This window comes from Centropristis striata, chromosome 14 (genome assembly GCF_030273125.1).
Source record: "Centropristis striata isolate RG_2023a ecotype Rhode Island chromosome 14, C.striata_1.0, whole genome shotgun sequence".
NCBI classification, from domain to species: Eukaryota; Metazoa; Chordata; class Actinopteri; order Perciformes; family Serranidae; genus Centropristis; species Centropristis striata.
This window is the reverse complement of record NC_081530.1, coordinates 16,000,981-16,026,660: the sequence shown is the minus strand read 5'-3', so window position 1 is coordinate 16,026,660 and position 25,680 is coordinate 16,000,981. Positions and strand designations below refer to the sequence as shown.

Here is a 25,680-nt window from a genome sequence, read left to right as displayed (position 1 = left end):
TCCTGAATTTTTTTTATATGTCTACGATCGCCCATTAAGTTTGGTTTTCTGACACAATCCTCTGTTTATTGTGGTTAAATTTTCATTGTGATGTTTGGAAGAGATTGATTTATAAAGTTTTGAGAAGATATACACGTTGTGTAAATGTGGGCCTACTTAAGTTTGTGGCACTTTTACTTTCTATGGTCCTATATTTCTTTTACTTATAGAGTCCGTTTGTGGCGTGGACACTAAGGTCCTGGTTTTCTTTTTAAACTTATGTAATTCTGTTTGAGGTGCTGATGTTGTCCAAGGTGCTGAATTTGTAAACTTATACTGCTGTTTAGGTTGATGTCGCTGTCCAAGGTCCTGAACTTTCGTATAGATACTTCTGGTTTGGAGGTTTCTGGTTTAATTCTACTGAAAGAGTCTTAGATTTTATTAGTCACTAATCACATATTTATGCAGAAAAATGACAGAGACTCAAAGAATGTTAGTATAATGTTCAATAGTGAACATTTACAGCCGTACAGTGAGAAAATCCTAAGTCATTGCTGAACTAACAGCATGCTTTTGAGATGGGAAAGATGTCAGATATTTTTGGATGCTTGCCTTCACACGTCTCACATCTCTCTCTCCATTTGTTGTTATCGTAAGGAGTGTAACGACTTCCAACGAGCTCGAACTAAAAGACCCTTACAGACACACTAAAAGCTGTTCATCAATAACAACATAAGTGTCTCCTCTCATCATCTCCTACCAATGCCTTTTTATTTCCCAAAAATGATTCACAGTCACAGGGATCCCACGTCAAACTGTTTCCACAGAAATTTAAAAAATGTACTAACAACAAAGCTCACACAGACATGAAGACAAAATAGTTGAGAATCACATACTAAACACTGATGACTATTGTTCTTCTACTGTAATGGCTCAGAGTGTTAAATTATGCATGTCTTCATAGGCCTGTAATATAAAACTTGGGCATTTTATTTTTGAAAAGTGGTTCAAGAAGTCTTTATTATTAAAAATGGTAAAATTACTCTGTATGACGTCAATTATACCCGAGTCCCAGAGGGTGAGCAACAGTTAAAGCTTGAGATATATTATGCTGATACCGTCTTTTTCAGTCTTTCTTATCCTGACCACTGGGCCTGTGAAGTCTAAAAAATGTATAGTTTAAAAAAAAAACCCTGAAGGTCACAGACAAAGTACTTATTTTATCTTTTCTGTCTTTACATACTTGACTGATACATGATTCTAATCCAACAACAGCAAAGATGCTTCTTGTCAAGGTGACCTCAGGCCTATTTAAATACAACATATTGTGCAATGAAGGAAATAGAAAACAGATCAAGCTAAGTGAAACACTTTTGCATGACCTGACCTGGGCTCAGGACATCTGCAGGGTGTGATCCTCCTCATGACGTTGGCTGGCGTCTGAGAATAATCCTGCTGCTGCCGCTGTAGCATTAAAACTGTGAAAATGTGTAAAGTCAGGACGAAGCACAACTTTCATCTGTTTCACAACGCAAATTAATGTTGTGCAATAGGTTATATTGGTTGCACACTCTGCCACAAAAATATATTGTGTTGTTCCAGAATTTGAATCTTGAAGTTCTAAGTGAGTGAGCTGAGTGGGTCATTTATTGTTCTTCTTCTCTATAAAAGTTACTGTGTGAAAGAAAGAACTTTTGTGTTTAACTGGAATAGAGAGAGGTATTTTACTTAGATGATGATCTCTGGAATATGAATTGCTCTGCCAGCAGAAGACTGAATGCCACCAGAATGTTTTATCTTATCTCACCCACAGTCCTAAAAAGAAAAGTGACAAAAGGCAAGAAAAATGTATCAATTCGCTGAGAGTGCAATAATAATACTGACAGTCCCACCTACGACCAAAGTTCACATTTATCTCTGAGAGTGGATCTTTAAAGCTGATGACAAGAGTAATGAAAACTCATAAGAACAATAAACACTGATAATGGCATGATTTCACATTTCTCACAGATTTTGTTTCCCAAAAACAATCTGAGCCTCAGTTTAAGTGATCATAACACTGACATCATTTCTACTTCACTCTTCTTTAAATGATAAATTGGACTATTATAACTGCTGACTCTGCACCGCAAACCAGAGAAGGAGCACATTGATTTCATTTTTCCAATGACTGCAAAACACTGTTTCTCATGCAAGAAGTAATTGGGCAAATTTACAAGCTTGTTTGCATGAATGTATTGTAATTTAACAATTTAAAAGGTGGAATTAACTACATATATAAAGCCACCATCATCTTTGAGTTTTTCCTCGTAGTAGTTAGGTGTAAGAAGTGTTTTGATTTGTGCATTTGCTGCAAGATAATGACCTTAAGAGTAAAAAAAAACATTTTGGGAGGCCAAACATAGCGTCACAATGAACTGTAAACCGTCGCACATTGATTTGGTCAAGTTATTTTGATCCTGTTTGTCATTCAGCATCTTTTCCTTTTCCTACATTCATTTTTCAATTTATTTCTTCACATTGTTTCCATCCCTCCATTAACCAATTCCAACCTCCCAATGCTTCTTTTCCACATCTTCCTTAATTTCTTACCAAAATTACTATATTTTCTGTTTTTTTTTCTATCTGGTTGTTAACTTTCTCTCTCCTTCTTCAGCTCTTGTTACATCACTTCTTAATACTTTTTTTAGGCATCTTCTTCCACTTCTTCCTCAAACTCTCCCTCCTCCTCAGCGGTGGCGTCCTGGTACTGCTGGTACTCGGAGACCAGGTCGTTCATGTTGCTCTCGGCCTCGGTGAACTCCATCTCGTCCATGCCCTCGCCGGTGTACCAGTGGAGGAAGGCCTTGCGGCGGAACATGGCGGTGAACTGCTCAGAGATGCGTTTGAACAGCTCCTGGATGGCCGTGCTGTTGCCGATGAAGGTGACGGCCATCTTGAGGCCACGTGGCGGGATGTCGCAGACGGCTGTCTTGACGTTGTTGGGGATCCACTCCACAAAGTAGCTGCTGTTCTTGTTTTGGACATTCAGCATCTGCTCATCCACCTCCTTCATGGACATGCGGCCACGGAACACGGCAGCCACCGTCAGGTAGCGTCCGTGGCGAGGGTCGCAAGCCGCCATCATGTTTTTGGCGTCAAACACCTGCTGGGTGAGCTCGGGCACCGTCAGGGCTCGGTACTGCTGGCTCCCCCTGCTGGTCAGAGGGGCAAAGCCAGGCATGAAGAAGTGGAGACGGGGGAAGGGCACCATGTTGACGGCCAGTTTCCTCAGATCAGCGTTTAGCTGGCCGGGGAAACGCAGGCAGGTGGTCACGCCGCTCATGGTGGCCGAGACGAGGTGGTTGAGGTCGCCGTAGGTGGGGGTAGTGAGTTTGAGAGTGCGGAAGCAAATATCATAAAGGGCTTCGTTGTCAATGCAGTAGGTCTCATCTGTGTTTTCTACCAGCTGGTGGACCGACAGCGTGGCATTGTACGGCTCAACCACCGTGTCCGATACCTGGAGACAAAGAGACAATGGTCAATATAAATTACATATATTCTACACAAACTGCCAATTTACTATTCAACAGATGACTTTGTTTTCCCCACAGTTCACATTAAAGTTAATGAAAACTAACGAAATAACGGAAACTATAATTGAAAAAACATTTTGTGACCTGAAATAAAATTAAAAATAAATATATATACGGTATACTTTTTTTTTTTAAATGATAACTAACTAAAAAAGTATTGTGTGGTAACAAAACTAACTAAAACAAACTAAAATTATAGTGAAAATGTCCTTTGTTTTCATCTTAGTACAGGAAGCACTAGTAAATCTGTTTATTGAGACTGGGGTGTTACACGACTATGTGAGTCCTTCAAAAAGTTCAGCACTTCGCTCGAACCAAAATTCAAAACACCAGGAGCTGCAAGAGTTAATAACCTTATTGGGTTAAAACTAAGACTAAAACTAAGCATTTAAAAAAAAACTAGCAAACTCACTCTAAAAACGAATTAAAACAAACTGAATTTTGAAAACAAAAATTCACAATGAAATTAAAACTACAACTAATGAAAAATCCAAAACTATTATAACCTTGGTGACCACACAATCTGCAACAATTTTTTCATGTGTAAAGTTTTCTGGCTATCCACAAATAACCAGAAAATATAAGTGACATATATGATGTAATACAATTATAGCCTATAGATATAAATGTAACATGTTACAATAACTTCTTTCACCAAAACTGTTAAAGAGCAACAAAAAAAGAGTCACCAGATGACAGAAGAGTACTTCACACAGAGTTTTTGAGGTGCACCTGAATGCACCAATTGATCACTTTTTGATTTAGAATGAAAATCGTGACACCTCTAGTGTATAATTATTTTTGTTTACTGTAAACAGTGGTTCAGTATTGTATGTGTTACCTTAGGAGAGGGCACCACACTGAAGGTATTCATGATGCGGTCAGGGTACTCCTCCCTGATCTTGCTGATGAGCAGGGTGCCCATGCCGGAGCCGGTGCCTCCTCCCAGAGAGTGAGTGAGCTGGAAACCCTGCAGACACTCACAGCTCTCTGCCTCTTTTCTCACCACATCCAGGACTGAATCCACCAGCTCTGCCCCCTCCGTGTAATGACCTTTGGCCCAGTTGTTTCCAGCTCCACTTTGACCTGGAGAATAAAAAAATAAGCTTGTATCTTTGTTTCTACAACAAAATGAAATTTGCCATTAAACTTGAACCAGTTGTTTTGATGATAGCAGTGTCAGAGTCAAAGGGTGAGCTGCAGGCCTGTGTGGTTTCATATTTGGAGTTTATGGCAGGAGTGGGCTGTTCTCTGTGCCATATAGGACAGTCGGTTGAGCTATATTTGTCAAATGGGCAGGACATGACTAAAAACCACAAAAAAGAGCAAAAAGGACACCAAGAGTTCATTCTTCCACTGGAGTCCAAACCACTGTGGCAGCAAGCTTCCAAATGTTTTTGGAGAAAGATATTATAAGCTGCTTTTTTGTATCCCACTGACCTCTGACCTCCCGTGACAAAGTTGGCCACATTAAAGACCAGGGGTAATTTCTAATTCCCATACTACCATGCTATTTCAAATACCAGAAAAATATTTAGTATGTCACCGTACATAGTATTTTAATGCAGTACTCTATGCCAAAACATGAGGATCCTATTGCATCTGGTTGCATTTGCAGTCTGTCAGTCTGCATGCTTATCCGGCTATTCTGACCCACAAACCTCTGAGCAGCAGAAGATATGACAGACAGCCTAATGACAGCTCATTGTCAGTGGACGGCAATGGATATATGAGCAAGAGGGTCAAAGTTCAAGGCACAATGTAATGACAAAGTAGCAAGTCCTAATTATATACACAGTGCTTAGTTCTCTCAATAGACTTTAGGTTCTCACTAAGAGTTAAAACTGAAACTAAACTAAGTGAGTAGGGTTTTTTCTCACCGAACACAAAGTTGTCAGGTCTGAAGATTTGTCCAAAGGGTCCAGAACGGACTGAGTCCATGGTGCCTGGTTCCAGGTCAACAAGAATGGCTCTGGGCACATATTTCCCACCTGAGCATATACATAAACATGAACACACAGAAACAACATGTCAGTGCTATAAGAAAAGGCGTTATTTCATATACAGGATACAAATCATCCACATGTGCTTCAGTTTAGCAGAGTGAAAAGCTCAGACTTCCACCGTACAGTGTAACAGCTGGTGTATAGATGTAGTACCTCATCTGGCCACTAAGAGGAGTAAAACATTATCAAACCTCAGGAAGTATCTCTCTAAACAGTTTGAGATATAACTATATTGTGGCTTAATTGAGAAACCACATTGCATGTATTTAGATCATTTAATAAACTGCCTACCTCTGTGAACGTTTAATAAGGCTTGTGCAACTTATGTTCAATAATTATAGTCTTAAAACCAAGGGCCAACTTTTGGCTGATAAAATCTGTAGTATTTGGGCATTGTTACAACCCCAGTTCCAAAGAAGTTGGGACACTGTGTGAATAAAAACAGAATGCATCAGTTGATCAGTTTTTATAGTTTTAAAAATTGTATTTATGTCAAAAAGGATTTATTAACTACAACTACAAATACCTACAAGAAATGTTTTTTCTGAAATATTAAGTGTCAGTTGCTCTTTAAGGCAGTATAGCCCTCATAATAAATCTCATCAGGTGACGACTTGTACCACATGTGTACATACCGTCTTTAAATGCAACAATTTGAAGCCAATTAGAATAACAATAATACTTTTAAAAGGTGCACTGTGGAAGATATTGCCACATTTTTTAGTTTTAAACATTAAAAAATGAACTAACATTATCAACGGAATGTGAAGTAGTAACATATTGACATTATAAAGAGGCGTATCACTCATACGTGATCTGGGATGCTGGCTAAAATTGGCCTTGCATTAAACCAGCTGTAATTTTCCTCCTGGATGGAGCAAAGACTCTCCAGGGACACATCCATCACAACTGTCTCTTAAACTTGAACAGCATCATTGCTGCAATCAGTAAATAATGCCATTCACGAAATGAAGTGAAATACTGCCCACTGTCACTTTGGAGCATGTGGCCAGGATTTACACATTGCACCATTAAATCGGTTGTATGTGTACAACTGTAACTACATCCTATTTGTTGCAGCTGCAGTGAGCCGGTGTCTCCACATGAGGGACGTTTTGCTTCACTTTACCAAACACAGACCTCTGTGTCTGGCAGGATGTTCTTACCAGTGGCCTCGTTGTAATACACGCTGATCCTGTCCAGCTGCAAGTCGCTGTCTCCGTGGTAGGTTCCTGTTGGGTCGATGCCGTGCTCGTCACTGATCACCTCCCAGAACTAAACACACAAACATACAGACCCATTCGCCATCAGTGAAGTAATAAGGTACTGTAACGAAGGTGGTATTCATATAAACAAATTCAAGTCTAGCCATGCAAAATCCAAGTGTTGACACTTACATTCAGTCTGAAACATCTATTTGCAGCTTTAATTATGACAAAATTATGTGAAATCAGTTTTTCAGTCACAGATCTGTAAACACGCCTTAGAAAGAGGTGTCTTTGTGTACTGATTAAGACCATGACTGCATGTCAGTTTACTAAGAATCAAGAAGAGAGTGGTTCACAATCACTCCTCTGTGCTTCCCAAGAGCACGGTGTCATCTCATTACCTTTCGTGGTCACAAGATCACCTAAAAACAGCAACATGTTGTGTAACATCACGATTTCTTAATGTACCATGTTTTTTTATATGTATAAATGTACAAACATGCAGCAACTTGTCACATTTCCAGCTTGTTCTTTCTGACCCAAAGGCTGTTAACGGCTTGTAGTTTACTTCTAGATCACAAGATCTCAGAAACAACTCTCTGCATTTGATGTGAATTGTTTGCTATATTTTCAAATAAAACATAGCTGTGTATAAATATCTCTATGAAAATACAGAAATGACGCAGATCTGATCCTAACAGGAAAACACAAAGGTTTGAAAAGAGAGGGTCGTACTGGAGACACAATAACAAACAGAGATAATATTTTCTGTGTCACAGAAAAAAGAGCATATAGGGCAACAAATAACATTTTATTGATTATGGATTAATCTGGCAATTTAGACTCAATTATCAGATTAATCATGTGGTATTAAAAATGTTAAAAAATAGGAGGAGGAGACCACATGAAATAACTGTTAGTCCAAAAACAACTAATCACAAGCCAGAAGTGTTATTTAAAAGGACTTAAATGATGAATCAATTGATTTTTTGTTGATGACTAAATCAACTGAATGACTAATTGTTTCCCCTCTAGCATAAAAGCATAAAACTCAACAATTTTTAAATTTTGTGTTTACGTAGGAAAAAAATGAAGGTTTTTTTTACTGGTTATTTGTTTTTAAGAACAAACTGACTGCAATAACTGCATTGCTCTGTCTTCTGTGATTGTTTGATTGAGAACCCCTAGTGGCAGAAAATGACATATCGCATGTTTAGTTATCTTATTATTTTCCATCTAGTTTATTGACTCGTGCACATAAATGCAAACTTTGATAGCAATATATACCAAAAAAGTGAGATTCCCCAAAAAAAGTTGGAATGCTGTGTGAAACAAATAAAAATAAAATATATCTAATTCACAACAGATGTTTACAAAAAACAAAAGTTTCCTTGTTTGAACATTAAATATATTGTCTTCAGTCTGTATTCAATTGAATGTAGGTCGAAAAGGATCTGCAAATCACTGAATTCAATTTTATGTATTTTTCACAGCATCCCATCTCTCTTTTGGAATCAGGCTTTTTCTCAAACTCCTCGTTCCACTCGTAGTCGCAGGGTCAGTAAGAGCAGAGCTTTCTCAGGAATCAGTTGGCCTCATTTCTACAAGCTGAGACTTTAACGCCAAACTCAGTTAAGATACGAGCACAGACTGTCACACCAGCTCAGTCAACTGACCCTAATCTGTGTGTTTGTGTGTGTGTGTGTGTGTGTGTGTGTGTGTGTGTGTGTGTGTGTGTGTGTGTGTGTGTGTGTGTGTGTGTTTCAGAGGAAGAGGGGAAGATAAGCTGAGGGAGGTTGGCACGTTTGTGTATGTGCGTGTCAGAGGGAGAGAGGGAGGCTGGTGGGCAAGAAAATCTCATTTTTTAATCCTCACAACTGTCACCTCACCATGTTTGGCTGCTCCTAAATTCAACCTCTGTGATCACAAGAGCAACAAACTGATGAAGAAGTTCATTCAAGCAGTTTTGAAGAAAAAAAGCATCATGACTTAAAGCATTTTATTGGGCAAAGCAAACTGCTTTACGAATATTATATAATTATTTAATTTACTATTTACTAACTAATCACTCTGATTTACATGATTTAGCTAAATATACGTTGTGAAGCAAAGGAACTCTCTGTGCTAATCTAATCTTTGATCGTTTCTATCAGAGCTCATCCAGCAACATGACCGACCTGAGCAGATTTTGGTTGGAACTCGACTGGTTAAGTGAGTGAACTCAAGCAGAGTTAATCCATTGTGAAATGAGGATGACCTCAGTCTCACTAAATCCTCTGTAAATACACGTGTCTGCACCGATCAGGGCCCTTGAGTAGTGGAGTTTGAGTCACCCCATATGTTTCTGCCACGTCTCTTGTTGCCCTGCCAAGAACCCCACAGGGGAGACCTGCTGGATGAGTGCGTGACAGGCCATATACCATATGTGTATATTACTTAAATTAATGAGGCTAAACATCCTTTCAGATTCTTTAAATTAAAGGACTTTTAGATGCTTTTTCAGTTGCAAAGCAAACATAATAAAGTCCTGTTTCTGTAATGTACAATTTTGTAGACAACATGGCACATCTGGACTCCACTTTGACATTGATGTAAGTAAAAATTATAAGCCACCATCTGCAATAACTAGATAAACAAATGTCTCTTTAGGTACTTTATTACTGACTGGTTTGCCACAACAGGTCTGCTGTATAGCCAGCAAATACACTGTTTGATAGTATGGCTTAAAGTAATGATAATTTTCATGATTAATCAGCAATAGCTTTCATAAATTCCCAGAGCTCAAAGTGTTGTCTTCAAATCGTGTGTTTTGCCCAACCAAAGTGTTATAAACTCAGAGTGCGGGACTCTTACGAGGGATGGGGGAGATGCAGCAAGTTCACCTGTACTTCTTAAGCCTCTCTCACACATACAGTAGTTCCTCCCAAATTCCTGGAAATAACCTTTAACTGCTAGTGTGCTTTACCTTTCACACATGCACTACATTCAGGAACATTTCTGCCTTGCATCTTTTCACACAGCAGCAGATGGCAGTAATGCATCACGTATTGATGCAAACTGCCATAAAACTCAACAGAAGAAGAAAATAGGGGTGTGAGACATCTCTGATTTTTTTAGGAACTTCTAGCTTTTTCTGCAGTTTCATTTTTTTTAAAGGTTTTTTTTTTATTATTATTATAATGATTATATGATATATGATTATACCCAGAGACATGGAGGCTGCCCCTGTTATAATGCATTTAATAATAAACAAAAATATATACCGCTTTCATTCACTACACAGCTCTACACTTACCAGGATGTAATGCATACTGAAATGTAACATGGTCTTGAGGTGGAATATGGAGGTACAGATTCCTCTGAATATTGATTACTGCTACCATTCACAAAAAAAGAAATGAAAGTGGCTCAATAAAACACATTGACAGTGTTTGTGTTACTATCACAGCATGGGGGGGAGGGGGGGGGGGGGTCACACTGCAGGTTTAAATTGATTTTCTAATATAATCAAATTAACATGAAATATTCACATCTGAGAAGCTGAAACAAACCAAGATTTGCTATTACTGCAAATATATATATGTATATATGGTAACAAAAATTGTTGCAGATTAATTTTGTTTTGATTGACTGATCCTCTAATTGTTTGAGAGACTGGCTCATTTTAATAACATATTTTTCTAATAATCACTTGACAAATTTAGTTCCACATGTAAACCATGTTTCAGGGTTACTGGCTAAGGTGTGCATGTGATGCGCTGACGGGAAAAGCAACTATTTAAATGACCTCATCTGTGCTTTTGGAGCAGACACTGAGCCACTTGTTATCTTCTCCCCCCTGCACCCCTCCTCCTGCTGCGTTCCTCTGCTCTGCCTCAGCAAATTTCTCCTTTCTTTTCACCCTCTTGTTTTCTTCTTTGCTCTTTTTCTCTCAGTGACAAAGAGTCCAGCTCACCAGGCGGCCAAGACAGCAGCTGGCCCTGCTCGTCTGCCTAAGTCTGCCCGGCTTCATTAATCATGGATCAATGATTTGAGTCTCTGTTTTGTCAACACTGACACATATGTGAATTCTGACTGTATTTACATGAATGATATGATTAGTTCCCATCCCAGAAACACTGCATCGCTACAATATTCCCAGGAGTTTTGCATGTATTAGTTATTGAAGTTTTATGAAACTCTATAGCTTTAATTTACCTTCTATTGTATCGATAACTATAGTATAACACTTAAATTCACACTTATACAGAATGCTTGTCTGGCTACATATAATAGTGCTTTAGGCCTTATTGTATGTTGTGGTATTTTTGTATTTCATCACATATTTCAGCAATGATTCATAGTTTCTGTCTGGTAATCTGTATCAATCTGGTACTTATAGTATTTTCTGATCTACTATTACAATAGGATTAGGTTATATTTCTGATTTAAATATAATTTTGACTGTCAGTTGAATGATATTCAATGATATCAGGAACACATATTTGCAGTAGCATTGTATAAATGTATTGTAAAAGTACAACTGTATACATTTCCTGTGGATAAAGATAACATGCACTGAAAACAAATTATTCTGGAGCTAGTAATTTAAAAAAAAACACAAACCTAGAAATTAATATATTGTATTGTAAGAGTATTAAGGCTATGGTGTTATCTTGTTCAACAAGTAGTGTAGTGAACTACACCATGCTTTGTTTAAAATTAAAAACAAATAGACATTTTAAACAAATACTTAAATGTAAGATCTAATAAACCAGAGAGAGATGAATGCATTGTTTAACTGAGTCTAGACAGGATGATGGAGTGCAAACAATAGGGCTGCATAATTTCTGGTTGAAGTCTATATCTTTTGGTGTTTTGTTTTGAAAGATTCCAAAAATGAAGCAGTTGATTTTATCCTTATAATTGAATTCTGGTAATTTTTGAAACTGTCTCTCTCAACAAAAGATGAGAATGAGACACTTGACATAACCAGGGAGCAAATGGAATTAACTTCTTAAAAAATAAAAAATGACCAAACAAAAAAAAGTTTGTTCTAGCTACTTCTTCCTACCTTTGCACCAATCTGGTTCCCACATTGGCCGGCCTGGATGTGCACGATCTCCCTCATGATGGATAATAGTTAGTGATGAAGGTAAATTGTAGCAGAGATCAAGAGGAGCTGCTGACCGACTCACTGACTCAGACAGAAAGTGACAGACAGACAGGCTGCAGGGCTGCACTGCTCTGAGTCCTGTGGGCGGGGCCAAAGTCTTGGGATGCGGCCAGAGACGCTCTTCACGCTTCTGATTGGCTGCTGTTGTTGGAGTCCCGGCGCTGATTGGCTGGAAATGGTAGAGTTCTTTTTTCTAAAGGGGTTTCCTTGTCTCAAAGGCAAGGACAGGAAGAGGAGAAGGAGTGCCGGGATTTGTCATCACTGCCCCGTTGGAGCTCCACTGACCTGAATGAAACAATGCAGAACAGAAAAGAATAGAAAGAGCATGCTCACTTTTTTTTCTTCTAATGAGGCATTTAAACTAACACGTCTACCTGATTTTAGCATTGGCAAATGTGGCACATAGATTATTGTTGGGTAGTTTGGATTTGCACCTTATTTCCTCCATCTTATTTATAAGATAAGACATTTCCCAGAGGGTAACTAAATAAAAGTATTAACGCAACAAGAGCAAATACTGACAAAGTAACAAAGTGTGATTAATAGCTGCCAGTTTAGTATATCTGTAAACAGTGTACACCAGAATAAAATATACTCTGATTAACTATATTCCAATAAGGATTGGTGTGGTTTTTAGACATTTTGACTTTAGGTACTTTGCAGATTCACATTAATAATATAAAAATGTAAACAACAAATATAGTATTATTGAGTGTTTTTAATAATACTTAATACTATGCTTATGCTAATCCTTTTATATTGCTTAAGTAAGAAGATCTTACTTCTTCTTCCACCACTGCCATTAGCAGAGACAAAATAATGTTTGTATAGCTTTTTCATTCAAAATTAGTTATATTGTACATATTTGTTACAGTATTATGTTTGTTTCTATTATTCTACTTTATTATGTTCTTGATGTCTTCACTTTAACTTCCTCCTAATAATGTATGTTAATTGTTTGCAAAAGTTTCCGGCTTATTTCATTCATATATACCTATATATTTGCACAAAATTAAAAGCAGAGAATAAATGTAGGTTTTAAGGTGCATCTTAAATACATCAACAGACTGTTAAATGGCCTCTGGCTCATATTGCTAAAATGTTCTATACAAATATAGGTAATTTCATGTCACAATCATGATATAAAGTCACAATATAACATTTTTTCAATAATAACCACATGGTAAAGCCTATTTTTGAATACCCATGCGTGAATTAAATACTTATGTTTTCTTATTCAATGATAAACTTTAGTACAAAAATAGAGGGGACTTTTTTTTACAGCTATACACTGACTATATTTACATGCATGCACACAAATACAGAATACAATTTAACTACCTATGAGCAGAATTCTTGGCAACATGAATTGAACAATAAAGCTGAATGAATGAATGAAAATCTTTCAGATTGCTGCTGGAAAACACAACTCACAATTCATATATATATATATATATATACATATATATGTACTATTGTATTATGGGTAATGTATATTAAGTTTGGAGAAGCTTGTGACTGAAAGGTTTCCAGTTGGACTCCAGTTTGTTAATCACTTTGAACTGTGTGATAATGTCAATGTTCATAGACTAAAATTCAAGCCCTTTTCAATCACAGTTCTCTAAGCCTTTATCTTCACAAAAAGCTAATTTTCCTGCCTTGTCCCAAAGATAATTACTTCTAAGTAGAAACTTACTTGGCAATACACCTGTTTCTGATTGTGAGGCGTATTATTCCTTGCACCTCCCCACCAGGCCACTAGGTGGCGGACGCACACAGTGTGAATGATGGGCGTTCTCATTAAAAGCCGCTGAGCTGCAGTCTGTGTGCTACTTACTTATTGGCTGCATCAGCTGGCTGCATCAGCTGGTGTCTGACGGGAATAAACATAACCTGGGATACAATTACATTAATTTTAACCAAGACAGACCACCACTTATTCCGCCATTTTCACCCTACTCTAACTAAACCACATCGTTATATACTAACCGGTAAGTGTGTCGCTATATTTCATTCTCGGTTGTAAACACAATGTGGGTGCCAAATTGATTAAGTTAATGGACATGCAGCTAACCGCCAGCATCGTTACTCAGGTTTGTTTGAAAGCGTTATTATTATTGCCTTAATAAGTGGCTCTAATGTGCTGGTTTTCTGTTATCCTTTCAGCCTTTTTAAAAAAAATATTTTACTGCGCAGCGTCTGTGTAAATTAGATTGTAGCCTTGCTGGTCTGATCTCTGCAACCCCTCCCACTTCTTTAATTTTATTTATGAGTCATACAGTGTAATCTGTTACTCAGGCCTTGTTATTAGATTTTAAATAAGATAATACAATTAATGTGTGTATATATAGGCCAGTAGAGGTCCAGACACTACCTTTGTGAAATGTTGTGTTTCGAGGTAGGACTTTAATAGTGATATTGTGTTTTATTTCACTATTTTCTTTGGTTTTCAGTCTGAAAGAGGATCAGCAAACATGTTCTACACCTGTGGTCCCAACGAGGCTATGGTGGTGTCAGGTAAAAGCCTGAATTATGGTCATCAACTTTTTTCAGCTAAAAATAATTGTTTTATTTTTTAATTCCATCCATTCAGTTGGTCATTCTACCGTATGCACAATACACCAAATATCCAAATACTTAAAGGTACAATGAGTAGGATTGTCATTTAAAAAAATGTATATATATAAAAATGAATCCCTCTAAATCATCACTTATGACCCACTAAAAGTGTTTGGAGGTGCCATTATCTTTCTTTTTTCCATATTTTCTTCTCATTTGGCCGTGTTCTGGACGGTTCTGGGCATTTCTCTGCCCCTCACTCTGCCTCAAGCTGTCACTCCTCTCCCCGTTCTGCCCTGGCTGACACTGTAATTGGTGTCATGTCGTACATCGTGTTGTGTTTACAAACCACAACGGACCACACATCCTCATTGTGCCTTTAAAAACATTGAGATGAGAACATTTTCTAAAAAGAAACAATTTTGTAATCAAAGGTTTAGAAATGGAGATTACTCAATGCTATGTAGTATGCTTCTGGTTGAATATATAAGGCTGAAGTGAAAGATGCTACAAAGCTTAAATTGAGAAAAAAACATGATGCAGTAGTTTATTCCTTAGTCATGTCTGAAGTCTGCTCGGTCTCTCATCTGTCTCAGGGTGCTGCCGTTCTCCTCCACTGATGATTCCTGGAGGCCGAGTGTTTGTCATCCCGTGCATCCAGCAGCTCCAGAGGTTGGCAGAAATTAATATCCACTGTTGTCTACTGATCTTTAATTTCTAATATTGCAGCATTATTACCAGATGTACAAAAGTTGGCAAAAGGCACTGCAGCAGAATATGAATATAATATGAATCAGAATTGGAAAGAACAACAATTTTACACTAAAGGATATTTTAATAAAAAGATATGAAAGCATATAAGTATGATGAAGAAATTCATGAGTATAGTTCAAAAAGGAATGATGAACACTAATTTAAAGTAGTGGCCATTTCATCTCTTCACTAAACAAAAAAGTTGGATATTTATCTATATTATATTTGTTTAAAAAGAACTGTAACCACCTCAAAAGGAGCAGTTGTATCTCTGTCAGATACAAAATGTTTATTCTGCAGGCCTGTCTAGGACACATTTGGATCTGTCGATTTACATGCTGCTCCTCCTACGTTACTTTCAGTTCGTTCGGCAGCAGACTGAGTTTAGTTTGTATCTGATCTTGATCTTGTACCTGCAAAATCCTGCACTCTGTGTTAGATACAAGTACAAAATGGAAACTACAACACTTTAATGTGCACCATTAGAGCAGCGGATAATCAAGTAATCATTTTTTTCCTCTTCATGTCTCGCCCCGCCTCTCTCTAGGATTTCCCTGAACACTCTGACTCTGAATGTGAAGAGCGATAAAGTCTACACCCGTCACGGGGTGCCCATCTCCGTCACCGGGATAGCACAGGTCAGTGCGCTCGCTGCAGAGGAGCAGCAGGCTACTCCACCGGTGAAGCAGATAGGAGATCTGGACAGATCCAGACTAATAATACAGTTTCTGCATGTCATCAAAAGGGAAAAAAACATCAGTTGCTATCGAAGAACTGCTTAACTGTGAAATATTGATGTAGCTAAAAGGTTTGTGTATCTATTCAGGCAGCCGGGATGGACATTGATATGATTTTATTGATACCAATACCATAACTTGATGGTTTTTCTGTTTCAAAAAGGACTGCACAGGATTCAGGGCAAGTGTTTTTTTTAGCTCTAAATCTAAACACAGTGGAGATTAAATTAGGAGAATATTTGTTCAACATTTGTTTAGGAACCAAACCAAAGAAGCAGTGACACTTGTGAGCAGATTGTCAAATACATGGAACTTAAGCCATTGTTGTGTAGAAAAATGTTTCAGCATATTGTTAGTGTTTCCACCTTTTATTGACATGATCATTTTACAGATATTACAAGCAACAATGTTGGATTTTCTTCTGAAATGAAGCCACATTTTGGACTGTTTCTTCCTCTTGTCCATGGCTATTTCTTGCTACATGATTCCAGCAATGTAACTACAAGTTTGATGGCATTGTTTTGCAATACGCAACTGTCAGGAAAAACAAGCCAGCATTGATAAAAGGAGGTGTAACTGGAGTTTATTTCATGGGGTCCAAACAAGACCAGGTTCTTGATTCCCCTCGCCATCAGGCAGGCTGCCGATCATAGAGTGTGTCACATTTACCAAACAAGTCGATATGGATAGATAAATGTGGCTTTTCTGCCCTTCACATATCCTTCATGTATTTTTTGTAATGAATCAAGCAGTAAGTTGTAGAATACTAAAATCCCACTATCAGTGATGAGTTTTCTATCTGTTCTTATTTGGTATTGTTTGTTGTGTTTTTAATATCAGTGTTAGGTACTGTTTTGCATTAAAACAGCTGCTGTTCAGCTGAAGTCTTCTTCAGTGTGGATATGGGGAATGAAGGCAGAGATGATGTCAGTGTCTCATTGTTGTCTTCTTAATAATCAAGTGGCTGTTTCCTCCAGATGAAGATCCAAGGCCAGAATAAACAGATGCTGGCTGCAGCCTGCCAAATGTTCATGGGGAAGTCAGAGCCCGAGATCGCTCAGATCGCCTTGGAGACGCTGGAGGGACACCAGCGGGCCATCATCGCCCACCTGACTGTCGAGGTCTGATGGTTGTTTATTTTCAGTGTTGCAGTTACTGGAGTTTAAGTTTGGTCAGTGATTTTAACCATGTTGCCTTGAAACATTGTCACAATGTCTTACAAACTGTAAAAAACAAACAAAGAAGCTTGTCCTGCATCAACACAGATGGCAGTAATAGGGCTTGTAAACTCGTTCCTCTTACAGGAGATCTACAAGGACAGAAAGAAGTTCTCGGAGCAGGTTTTTAAAGTGGCTTCTTCTGATCTGGTCAACATGGGCATCAGCGTGGTCAGCTACACGCTCAAAGATGTTCACGATGACCAGGTAAACACATTTCTTCAAACAAATATTTTTCAATTAGTTATTTTCTGAAGTAGAACATTTTCTAAGCTTTTTAATATTTATAATTTATGTTTAATTTATGTTAAATTTGATTTTGTTTTTAGTACTTTAGTACTTCAAGAAAAAAAAAACATGCATAGAATGCATTTTCATTTCTGTTTTTCTGTCTATAACAGAAAGAGCTGCCATAGCTACATCATGTTGGTAAAAAATAAATAAAAGGAATATGTCTAACTTTTCCATCTCTTTCTGGTGCTCAGGATTATCTGCATTCACTGGGGAAGGCTCGAACAGCCCAGGTTCAGAAAGACGCTCGCATTGGAGAGGCCAAGAACAAGAGAGACGCTGTGATCAGGGTGAGATATATAATTCTGTCTCCATCCTCCTGGATAATGTTACTCCTATGTAGAGCTGTGAGCTGGCCCAAAACATCAGGCCCAACCCTACATGGACACACAGAGTTTGTGTTCAAGCCCAAACAGCAGCACCAGTTTGGGGCCCATACCCAATTTAAACTCACTCATAGTGGTACAAAAGCCATACATTATTCATAAGCTTAACGCACAAGTATCTAATTTCAGTGTAACCATTAGGCAATATACATGGTTTATTTTTAATCCTGAAGATTGTCTTCATTCTAGAAATCATCTTTTAGAGCAGTCAGTCACTTCTCTTGTCCTTAGTCTGTTTTGCTCAGTCGACAGTAAAATTTCTCAAAACACTTGTCTGTATTTTTAGCATCTTCATCCTGTTTATATTGTTTTCAAGAGTTATTCCCACAGAGGCAAAGAACGGGGCATTATACTCTCAAAACCACGTCCACCGTAGTGGGAAACTATCTGTGCCACAATGTGCAACCAAGGGCTAACAAAATGCCTGTTTTTAGCTGAAAACACAAGATTTAAGCATTTCGAATAATTATTTTTAGCACTGTATGTTAACCAGAGAAGACGCTAAGGCATTTTTGCAAACATAATACTGCACAGCTTTCTGATTTATCCATATTCCACTAAAACACAAGTTGCATATAGTCAAAATATTTTAGCATAAATGATATGTAGTTATCCCAAAACTGACTTATTGACAAATATACTGCATAAGGAAGGTAACGTTAAATATACTTTACAGTTTTCCCAACTGTAACTGTTTAGGCCCAAGTCTGTATACGTCTGTATCCACGTTTATTGTCTTAAAAATTCTGTTTTTAGGTTCATCAGCTAATAAAAATTTATTTCTGGCTTCTTTACCCTGTTAATAGTGCATTTCACCACACAGCAGCTTTTAGACATTTTTCTGTGGCTTGTTTTCCCCTCTGGTAGGGGCGGGGGCTTAACTGCACTCTGTCTCTATTGATTCCTATTTTCCCCCCCTTCCTCTGTTTCCATTTCTCTCTCTCCCTCTCTCCCTCTGCAGGAGGCCCATGCAATGCAGGAGAAAGTCTCGGCTCAGTACAAGAATGAGATCGACATGGCAAAAGCCCAGAGGGACTACGAGCTGAAGAAGGCAGCCTATGACATTGAGGTCTACACTAAGAAGGCTGAGTCAGAGATGGCCTACCAGCTGCAGGTACACAAGAGTGAATAACAACTGTGTGATCGCAATCAGTCATCTAATATGTGGCGGCTGTGGCTCAGTTGGTAGAGCAGGTTGCCCACCGATTGGAAGTGGTTTGATCCCTGACCATGGCAGCCTACATGTCAAAGTATCCTTGAGCAAGATACTGAAATTGCTCCCAATGCTGCGTTCATCGGTGTGTGAATGAATTCCCAATGGTGGCAGGTGGCACCGTTTAGGGTAGCCTCTGCCACCAGTATGAATGTGTGTGTGAATGGGTGAATGAGCGCAGTCTGTACTGTAAAGCGCTTTCAGTGGTTGCAAAATGACTAGAAAAGCGCTATATAAGTGCAGGTCCATTTACCATTAATATTTAAATTACTGAATGAGAAAATATTATGCATGTACTGTGTCCACCAGGTAGCGAAGACGAAGCAACGTATCGAGGAAGAGAAGATGCAGGTCCAGGTGGTTGAGCGGACGCAGCAAATCATGCTGCAGGAGCAGGAGATCACCCGCAGGGAGAAGGAGCTGGAGGCCAAGGTGAAGAAACCTGCGGAGGCTGAGAAGTACCGCCTGGAGAAACTGGCTGAGGCTCAACGGTGAGTTGCAGGTTTTTTCTTCTTCCAAAACAACAGGGTGGTGTCGTGAGTAGGCAGGAGGCCTTCCAGTTTCAGGCCCCTGTGGTTACATCTTCTCTGTCGATGTGTTCCTCAGCAAGATACTGAATCCCTGCTGCTGGAGGATTGCAGAGAAAAAAATTATTATTAAAAAAATCCTTAATCTGTCAAATGCTAACCCTTAATTTTATGTCAGTAAGTAGGGTTCCTCCAACCACTATTCACACAGATAGATGAGGTATTTCATTGTTTGGTAAGGTAAAATAAACCTAAGTGTAGAAACAGTCATGATGCATTCCAGAGGACCAATAAAGTTTATTTTCTTAACCTATAATAATACATCATCATCATTTATCTGTTGAATGCATTTTGCATTTTGGATCTGAATCAGCAAAGTAACTGGTAGCTTAAGTTATTAAATACATGTTGTCAAGTAATCGTGCCTTTGAAGTGTAGTAGAGGAGAAGTATACGCTAGAAGAAAATGGAAATACTCAATACATAATTGTACTTAAGTAAAATACTTAATAACCAAGTATATCTATATGCTGAGTTATTTTGCAATATTGATTAAAACAAGACTTTCCACAGCCACTGAACAAATTATTTTAAGAAAAAACAAACCCAGCGTATCATGGCGATGGCGGGAAATCATTGAACACAATACTGTCTATTTATTGTGGACAGTAAAATGATGATTAAGTGTAAATGAAGATCAGACCCGCCTCATGTTGCAGTATTGTTCATGATATACTGTAGTAGTATTGTTTACTATTGACTGAAACTCTGTCTCTGTCTGGCTCTGCATTTCTCTCTCTCTGTCTGTCTGTCCAGTCTTAAGTTGATCATGGAGGCGGAGGCTGAAGCCGAGTCCATTAGAGTGAGTCACATTTCACTACATCTGATCCCCAACTCAGCTGTCTTTAGTTTTCTAATTAGTTAAAACTGGAAATCATCTCACAGAGAGTTTCTCCATTTGTGTTATTTGGTAAAAGTAAGCCCGTCGTCTTTTCTCCTTCAGATTAAAGGTGAGGCTGAGGCGTTTGCCGTGGAGGCCAAGGGTCGCGCCGAGGCAGAGCAGATGGCGAAGAAGGCAGAGGCGTTCCAGCAGTACAAAGATGGAGCCATGGTGGACATGCTGCTGGAGAAACTGCCTCTGGTGAGTGACAACATAATGAAAAGTCCAAAGCAGCTATTTGAACCGTATATACAGCCTACTGTTGTTACTAGTGTAGTTGAGTTGTTTGTTTTGGTTACAAATTCATCCCTGGCTTCCACTTTTTGTCCTTATTACAGCTATTTGTTCTATTCAATGCACCTTTCACAAAGATCTTAATGCACAAACAAAAATATATAGATAGGGATATAAGTTATATTAGAAATGTTGATTTATTTTCTTTGGATATCTAGTCAGCATCACTTTTAAGACTTAAGACAATTTAAGTATTACTGCTGTTTTCATTTCACATCTTATGCACACATGTCAGAAAAAAAGGTAAGATGAGCACAGATGATGTGCATATTTAGCCTTTATTAATACATGAATTAAAAAACTTTTAACTTAAATCATGCAGCCAAATAAATATTGTTTAAAAAAGGAGGCATTAAAATCATCTATGGCATATGTATTTAAAAACTCAGGGTTAATTTCGTTGATTTTGGTCCATTTAATGCATTTAGGTAACAGTTTCACTGCTTAGCCTGCACGCTCACATCTTTAGTTTTTCACAGGGTCAATTAGCTGCTTCGTGTCAAATCTGTTAACGTTTAATAACATCTGTTCCCACCAGATGGCAGAAGAGATCAGCAAACCTCTGTGTGAAGCCACCAAGGTTACCATGGTGTCCAGTGGAGGCGGGGAGGTGGGCGCAGCCAAACTGTCAGGAGAGGTGCTGGACATCATGGTCCGCCTCCCCGCCGCTGTGGAGAGGCTGACCGGGGTCAACATCTCCCAGGTAACACATCCATTTATAAAACTGTATTTCACTGACTGGTCTGCTGCTACACGTAATGTCTAATGCATCATGGGACGCTAGAATGTATATCAAAGCTGCGTTCATTGATTTGTTTGCCCACAGGAGGCAGAAAAACGTGAAAACACTCTGACACACATGCAGTCCTGGGCTGCGTTTTATTAGTGGTTCAACATGCCCACACTGCTATGATCCATTTGTCTGAAAATCTAAAGTGAACTTGGAAAGTTCGACCCTTGAAGGGCTGAGGGAGCAAGTCAACAACTAAGGTCCCTCCAGAGGCTAATATTACGCAAAATGCATTGTAGAGAACTGATACAGCAAGGAGGCTTCATTCCTATCAAAGTTGCTCAGTGAGTGTGCAAATCAGAAAAATACAGGAGGTCTTTTATACCAACTAGATAGATAGATAGATAGATAGATATACTTTATTTATCCCAAGCTGGGAAATGACAGAACTGCTATAAGGTTTTATAATGCACAAAAATAACTTTGCACTTATGTCTGTCTTGAAGCTGCTGTGACACTATCATTTCCTGTAAAGGATTAATAAAGTACCAGTACAGAAAAGTCTGACTTCCTTGAATAAAAATCCACAGAGCAAGTGCGAGAGAGACGTTCGTCAACTGAGTCGAAAAAAATATGATTTAATTGTTCAGCTCTTCTAGACTTTCTAAATGTCCTTCGTCCAAATTAATAAAATTCTGATTGTGAAACGAGCCATTTCACGGAAGTTTTGACGTTCGGAAAAAATCATGTGATGAACCAGAAAATTGTACCGTTTTGCCTCTAGGAAAATTAGCTTGAAAGCCTGACGCTTTCCCTGGGGGCTTGGAAAATATATCCGTTGTTACGTAGCAGTAATGTACATAAAACTCTCAGGGAGATGAAAGAAGAATAAGTGCAAACATATTGTCGTAACCGAAGATCCTTTCACCTCATTTAAATGTGTCTGCAGGTATTTCTGATTATCTGTAAAAAGCAGTATAGTGCTTAGCCAACAACTGGCGGTCGATCCATGATAGTTGGAGCTGAAATATTAATATATGTGCGTTCCATTTGACCTCCCTTGCCCTCTTTCTCGTTCTGTGTGAAAGTGAATGAGGGGAACTACTAATGAAATGCAGTGCTGGATTTTATAACCTCATTAAGTTTGTACGTGTTTCAGCAAACAGGTTCAGAAAAATTACAGAAAAATTATTATTGCAGTGCATCTGTGTCCGTGTGAATAGAGCAGCTAGCTGCCAGGTGGCATGCAGGGGTTTTATCAGAGCTTTTTTGTTTGAAACAGACCGTAAATATGCATAAAGGCTCATCAGGGATGCTAAATTAAGTTATATATAAAGAGCAAATTAATTAAACTTGAGAAAGGCCTTACTCTCTTTTCCTTTCCCCCTCTGTTCTGCAGGTGACGTCTCGTACAGGCTGAAGAGAATCAACCGGTCTGACATCCAGGCAGATCCCCACCCCGCCCCCCTCTCTCTGAACAGCTGCCTGGACTCTTTGCATGAGTCTGCAAACTCCTCTACTCCCGTTTTCTGTGAAAGTCGACATCTTCTCATCATTCTTTTTCCTTTATTTGTTAATGGGTTGTTAATATTTTGGTATGTGATACCCGGGCCTGTCGGGCTAAATTACTGTGATCTTTCAGCTACTGTTACAGTTGTAGTTTCAGCTATTTGTTTCTATATAATTGCCATGTTTAGTGGTAATGCAATATTTCCCACATATTTTTAAATGTTGGGCCTGTGACTGAATTCACATTTGATTAACCAGATCTCAAATTACATCAAATCTAGCAACAAATGTAACAGTAGCCTCCATTTGTTCCGTACTTTTTAATTAATTTAATCTTTGCCTTCATACTACTTGTCTACTTTATTCTAATGTCTTTAACTGTCTCCCTTTGTGTGACCCTCTCCCTGCAGTCTGTGTTTACCTTTTAATGTCTCCTCCATAACTGCCTGCCCACTGCCTTGCTGCCAAGCCTTAAGTGCATCTTAACATGAGCGTTTAACACAAACACACATTCAAAACCTTAATTTGCTAATATTACTAATATTAGATAGTCTATTACTGGACACAAAACACACAATGGTGACAAACTAATAGTTAATCAAACTTGTGACACCATCTTTACATCTGCACGGCATTACTATGTATTGTTTTTATATATCTTATATCTGTCATTATATATATCAGTCATTGTTTTCTTTTTTGTGTGTTCTCTATCCACTCTGATGTCACCTGGTCTTGTCCCTCTGAATCACTTTGAGGATTGTAGGAAGATAATTTTCTGGGAGACTCTTTGCTTAAGGCGTACTAGTATAATTCATTAAAAAGCTGTCCACTCTTTTTCTTTTTGACTTTAAAGTATTAGCAGATGTTGTCAATGTCCCTGACTCCAGGTTCTTTACTAAGCATTTGTGTTTTAAACATGTTTGTCATCTACTTTATATTTTTATATCCATCATCAGAGCACTGCAATGGTCACGTTAAACCTTACGGCCCTTTCTGCTGGTTGCTGTATGCAATTCACGAAATTCAGTTGAATACATTGTTAACCTCACTGTACGTCTATTTAATAGACTTTCAATGTATAGTACATAGGATATGAATATAAAACTGTATGTTGCAGGAGAATGTGACAGCTCTTCGTGTATAAATTATGATGATATGAATTATGTTATTTATGATGAAAGTTCATAGTCGAGCCAAATAGAAATTGGATCAAAATGTTCATCATAATGGGATGCTGTGATGACTATCATAGGTAAAGTCACCTCTTACTGTCCTTCCTTAATAGTAGGGGTCACAGGTCAGGGATTATTTATTGTTGTAAGTAGGTGTAAACAAAACAGCTGCAGGAGCTTGAACATGGGTTTTCTGATTCAGGTTCAATGGGGGCCCAGTAATACATACACTCTACTATATGTATAGCTTATGTAAAGTGGCACCATTTGTGTTATTGTGGCAAGATATGTAGCAGCTCTTATAAAGGTGTAGCTTGTGGAACTAAAGGTACGTGTGGTGTAAAGTACAGCTTTAGTCCTCCATGGTAGCAGTGGGAATACCACCATATTATTTTGAGGTAACTATATTGAAACATTGCTGGCCTGTGTATCTTAATAATGTGAAGAGATCTGCCCGACATGGTAAACCGTCAGTTTGACTGATGATTGTCAAATGATGCCAGCTTGTGATTCAGGGAAAAGAGTGTTTAAGATTTGATCACTTTGATCAGAAATGAAAGATTGTTTAAAAAAAAAGAGAAGTTGGTTAATTTATTTATTTTCTTCTCTTTACTGTCGTCAATCTGGCTGTATTGTGTACTGTACTGTTAACTTATTCCATATGATACAAAGTTAATACCAAACAGTCCATTGTAAGGAAGTGAAAATGTCCTACATTGCATACAAGTTATTTATCATCTTCAAGTCAATGCATCTATCACCCGGACTGATATGCTCGTTAATGTTTAGGAGCTATCTCTAAAGTGTTAGTTTCTAAAAAAAAGTGTTGCAACTTGCCTTATTACACCCCATCACACTGTCACCTTCTACCCATGAACTCTGAGGCTGGGCATTTAAAACATGTTCTGATCAGCATACATTTTAGGGCATCAAAAGGTACTTAAACTTCTAAGAATCATGCAGGGAAAATGTTTGCTTTCCTGTAGTTTTAAAAAATTAATTGCATGTCTGTTTTTTGTTTGGCTCAGCTGTGTGACAGCTCCATGGTGCCCAGCCAAAACACCTCACTCTTCAGCTCTGTCGTGACTGTGTACGCTGCACTGCTGATTGCAGCACAGCCAAATGTATTGACATGTCTTTCTAAAGGTACTTTTTATTCATTTGAAGGTAAATACTACTGTTATTATGCATGAACCCATACTTGTCACACCTAAACTGTAATTCAATCTTGTTTATGTTTTCAGTCGGGACACTGTATGCTACTTTACTGTGGAATTACCAAAGTAGGAGAAGATTTATTGTGTAGCTATAGAAAATGAAATGTGATCTTTGTTCCCTTGTAATGGGATGTTTAAATGTATTGATATTGGCACTACAAATGGATAGAGATGCATTTACACAGTATATATTTGATATTTAATACAGTA

The 25,680-nt window shown here is 38.3% G+C and overlaps 2 protein-coding genes across 3 annotated transcripts; one reads left to right on the top strand and one right to left on the bottom strand.

The window, feature by feature from the left end:
- Positions 1 to 727: 727 nt before the first annotated feature.
- On the bottom strand, positions 728 to 11,962 carry LOC131984756 (tubulin beta chain). Its single transcript, XM_059349697.1, has 5 exons — positions 11,822 to 11,962; positions 6,727 to 6,835; positions 5,435 to 5,545; positions 4,396 to 4,640; positions 728 to 3,478 (listed from the first exon to the last, which is right to left on the bottom strand). The coding sequence occupies exons 1-5, from the start codon at positions 11,876 to 11,878 to the stop codon at positions 2,666 to 2,668; spliced, it is 1,335 nt and encodes a 444-aa protein (XP_059205680.1). The 5' UTR covers positions 11,879 to 11,962; the 3' UTR covers positions 728 to 2,665.
- Positions 11,963 to 13,763: 1,801 nt separating this feature from the next.
- flot1a (flotillin 1a) lies at positions 13,764 to 23,933 on the top strand. 2 transcript variants are annotated; one of them, XM_059350493.1, is made up of 13 exons: positions 13,764 to 13,914; positions 14,377 to 14,440; positions 15,079 to 15,154; positions 15,783 to 15,873; positions 16,950 to 17,093; positions 17,277 to 17,396; positions 17,675 to 17,770; positions 18,828 to 18,980; positions 19,389 to 19,570; positions 20,422 to 20,467; positions 20,609 to 20,746; positions 21,378 to 21,542; positions 22,969 to 23,933. In XM_059350493.1, exons 2-13 carry the CDS (start codon positions 14,398 to 14,400, stop codon positions 22,987 to 22,989), a joined length of 1,275 nt encoding a protein of 424 aa, XP_059206476.1. In that variant the 5' UTR covers positions 13,764 to 13,914; positions 14,377 to 14,397; the 3' UTR covers positions 22,990 to 23,933. The 2 variants fall into 2 exon arrangements, with proteins under 2 accessions (XP_059206476.1, XP_059206475.1); XM_059350492.1 differs by lacking the exon at positions 13,764 to 13,914 and adding an exon at positions 13,934 to 14,016.
- Positions 23,934 to 25,680: the final 1,747 nt, after the last annotated feature.